This window comes from Prunus mume, linkage group LG6, assembly GCF_029339155.1.
Source record: "Prunus mume cultivar Tortuosa linkage group LG6, ASM2933915v1, whole genome shotgun sequence".
Classification (NCBI taxonomy): domain Eukaryota; kingdom Viridiplantae; phylum Streptophyta; class Magnoliopsida; order Rosales; family Rosaceae; genus Prunus; species Prunus mume.
Window position 1 is genome coordinate 21,883,841 of NC_142703.1, and position 4,055 is coordinate 21,887,895.

A 4,055-nucleotide genomic window follows, 5' to 3' on the forward strand; every position below is an offset into this window, starting at 1 on the left:
TTCTGCTTTACAAATTCTCTCATCCCTTAGAACTATGGGATGAAATACGAAGTGCTTTTTTGCGAGACACAAAGAAATACCAACTTAACCCAACATGTAATGTAAAATCTTCAGGTGGTATTAGATTGGTGGAATGGGAAGGAATAGAACCGGAAGGAAATCAAAATTCATGGGATGTTTGTTTACTTATTAATTGTTTGGTTGAAAATAAATGGAATCAATAGTGGCATAGGCTAGAGAGATAGATCAATATCCAGCCTAAAAGGGATGAATATGATGATCCCAAAAACTATGAGAACCAACTTTTAAAGCAAGCCATCAAACCAGACTAACCAACAAACACAGGAGTTAACCTTCATAAATTTATATGTATATTCAAGCATAACAATCTTGTCCCTTGTCTCATTTTTACCGCAAGACCCCATGACCAATTGTACACCTTACCATGTAACTCATTGGTTAAAAAACAAAAGGTTAATTTTTTCATCCACCATTAACAGAAGCTCTAAAATGCAAACAGGACCGATTCACATATACAGATTCACCATTTCATTTAAAAGAAGGCAACCGTGAAGAATTAAGCAATGGGAATAGATGAAGAATCAGAACTTTCATTCTCAAGCAATCATTTATAGAGTACTTGAACACTAAAAAAAAAAAAAACCATAAAGAGAAAAAAGAAAAATGAAACACACAAGAGTTCTAGCAGTGCCTCAAAAATTCATAATTCAGGGTATGAATTCCTAGAGGCTCATGGTGCCTGGAGACATAACACCAAGGACAATTAACTTCACTGCTGCTGCTCAGCCTGAGGCTTGGGTGCTGCTTCTTTGATCTCATCTGCTCCGTCATCCTAAACGCATGCAAACAAATGATATAAATAATCAACAATTAAATAAATAAAAAGTACAAAAGCATGAACACACATGTATTTGTGGGTGTAGACCAATTGATATATAGGGACCAACCTGCATATCTGAAGTCCACAATGTGAGATTATCACGAAGAAGTTGCATTATCAAAGTGCTATCCTTGTACGAATCCTCTCCCAGTGTATCCAGCTCTGCAATGGCTTCATCAAAAGCCTAGTTGAAACATAAAAAGGAAACCAAAAAAAAAATTAGAAAACATGAAACCAAAATGAGAAATCTTTTAAGAAAGCACGGGAAAGAACATATAATCAATAGTTCTACAAGAAAATATATATAACTGATAATCCAGATCAGCAGAAACAAATTCTTGAAAATAGAATGGCAATAAAGATGAATAATCACTTTGATGCACGAAATAGCAGGCAATAATAAAGATAAAGATGAAATAAAACAGTCCTAAATCCCTTTATCTTATCTGCGAGGTTTGAAGTATTAAACATTACGAACATAATCAAATTACTAATAAGCATGCTGACATGAATTGAATAACCTGTGTCTTACATTTGGCAAGCAGATAATGGTCTCTGCATATATAGTCAGCATCACAAGTTTGGCTACAACTCTTAACAATGAGGGGGAAAAGCACATTTCTGAGTTTGTTGTGTGCGTGAAAGAGAGAGGGAAGAGAGGAGAGATGTCAAAGGAGGGATGAGCTAGAACTGCAAATTTGTGAGCTCTGAGAAGGCAAAAATACAGAGCCTTATCTTTTTGTGGCAAGCATTTGTTTTCTTAGAAGTAGGCAAGTCAAAACACGTGAGAAAAATTTGTGGCAAGCATTTGTTTTCTTAGAAGTAGGCAAGTCAAAACACGTGAGAAAAATAAAACACATTTTGGAGGCATCATCACAAGGCCTAGTTTCTTTTTGTGCGTTCAAATTCCAGAGATTCATTACATTCACCCCAATAACATAATATCAAACACAACATTACTCTATTGGGGGGAAATAGAAATATACCAACAGAGTCAAACATATGATTCGGAAGTAGGATTCTTAGCACTTATTCATAAAGAATTTCCTCACCTGCTTGGCAAGATTGCAAGCCCGATCGGGAGAATTTAAAATCTCGTAGTAAAACACAGAGAAGTTCAAAGCCAATCCTAAACGGATGGGATGAGTTGGAGCCAGCTCAGAGTTCGCAATATCCTGCAAACAGAGTATTATAACAAACATGGGAAATATCATATCAACAGATGAACAGAATGAATTTAAAATGTTGTAACCTCAAAGCATGAATAACACAGTAACATATATCTTTAATTGACAAGAAAAATCATGTGATTCAAAATTAACTAGAAGAAACAGATTTCCACAGGTTGGCCTTAACTAATACCATTTGGAATTAAGCACATGAAAAAGAAATATCACTTGATTTCCCTATTCCCATGGTCACAAAGAAAAACCATTACCAATAGAATCATTTACCAATCAAATAATCAATTCCAAAATCATGGACACCAAAAGATTGCAGAAATGATCTCTGAAACCAGCGCTGATAAGCAAGCAGTGAACATATCCTAAACCAAATCAAGCCTTGGTACCCATTTTTCAATTATTCCCAACCAAACAAATGAAAATTCGATCTAATAAATTCACCAGAAACAACCAAACAAGGGGATGCATAATATACAACCATATTTACCAAAGTATTCAAATTTGAAGAAAAAAATCCACAATTTATTTTATAAATAACCACAAAGAGCAACCAAATGAAATCAAAATCAAACCAAACCTGAGCAGCCTTATAGGCATTGAGGGTATTCTCAGCAGCCTCCTTACGCTCATTTCCAGTCTTGAATTCAGCCAAATACCTATGGTAATCTCCCTTCATCTTCAGATAAAACACCTTGGAATCGCCGACGTTGGCCGACGGCACGAGCTTGGAGTCAAGAAGCTTGAGAATCCCACCGCAGATGTTAGAGAGCTCGTTCTCGATCCGTGCCCTGTAGTCCTTGATGGTGGCCACGTGATCGCTGTTGCCGCGGCTCTCCTCCTTCTGCTCGATCGACGACACGATGCGCCACGAGGCACGGCGAGCGCCGATCACGTTTTATAGGCGACGGAGAGGAGGTTGCGCTCTTCGACTGTGGGTTCTTCGCCTTCGGGGACGGAGGAGACGACCTTCTCCATGAACTCCACCATCTCCTCGTAGCGCTCGGCTTGCTCGGCCAGCTTCGCCACGTATACGTTCTCTTCGCGTGGGGACGGGGTCGCCATTGATGGGGTTCAAAAATGGAATTCAAGAAACTGGATTTGGGGATTTGGGGATTTTGAACGAGAGAGAGAGAGGACAAGAAGAGAGAGAAAGGAAGGGTAGACGAGACTCGCTTATATAGGTGTGTATATATAATATGTAATATATAATATATATATATATTTATTTATTTTTTATTTATTATTATTTTTTTAACTTGAGGTACTTATATTTGAATCACGAAGGATAGACACAGATATCATGAGGTTTGATTGAATTCAGAACTTTGGAATGGCAATTGGGCCGGTTTGGGGCCAGGGATGGCAATTGGGCGGATTCGGGGTTAGATATGAGAATACCAGCCTTGTCCCCGTAAGTAGGGCTCGTCAATGGGCGGGCTAACGAGTTTAGGGGCCAGACTTTAAAGAGAGAGAGAAAATATCGAGTAGGGTTTTTAGAAAATTCAAAGCCCAAGCCCATTGGGCCGGGCTAAGCCTAATGAGCGGGCCTACTTCATTCGAAAAATCATAAACTTAATCATAAGGGCATTTTAGTCTAAATTTGAGATTAAACTCACTTAATTCCAATATTTTCACATCAAACCAAATTTATAAAATACTCAATAAAGTCACACAACTTAATAAGATTTTCCACAAAAATAATAAAACAAAGTATTATTTTTGAGGTTATTACATAATTAGACCGTAATACGTTTTAAGAAATAATTTTAAAAAATAATAAGTATCAAAAAGATATTTTTTTTAAAGGATGGTATAAATAAATATGTAAATGTTTGGTGATGTGTTCAAGAAAAACATGATTATATTTGGTGGTAGTAGTACGATTATGTTTCGTGACATGATTATATTTAGTGATATGATATATTGTTCATCTTATTTATATATATATATATATATATAATTGTTGTATT

The 4,055-nt window shown here is 36.6% G+C and overlaps 1 protein-coding gene across 1 annotated transcript; it reads right to left on the reverse strand.

The window, feature by feature from the left end:
* Positions 1-591: 591 nt before the first annotated feature.
* Positions 592-3,297, reverse strand: LOC103336025 (14-3-3-like protein 16R). Its single transcript, XM_008239061.3, has 4 exons — positions 2,663-3,297; positions 1,954-2,076; positions 969-1,085; positions 592-853 (listed from the first exon to the last, which is right to left on the reverse strand). Exons 1-4 carry the CDS (start codon positions 2,759-2,761, stop codon positions 791-793), a joined length of 402 nt encoding a protein of 133 aa, XP_008237283.2. The 5' UTR covers positions 2,762-3,297; the 3' UTR covers positions 592-790.
* Between the last annotated feature and the right edge of the window lie 758 nt (positions 3,298-4,055).

Coding starts and splice junctions, on each gene's coding strand:
- LOC103336025 (XM_008239061.3), bottom strand. CDS start 2,761: ATGAAGGGAGATTACCATAGGTATTTGGCTGAATTCAAGACTGGAAAT. Junction 2,077..2,662: donor ATGCCTATAAGGCTGCTCAG/GTTTGGTTTGAT, acceptor CTCTGTTTGCAG/GATATTGCGAACTCTGAGCT. Junction 1,086..1,953: donor CTTGCAATCTTGCCAAGCAG/GTGAGGAAATTC, acceptor TGTTTCAACTAG/GCTTTTGATGAAGCCATTGC.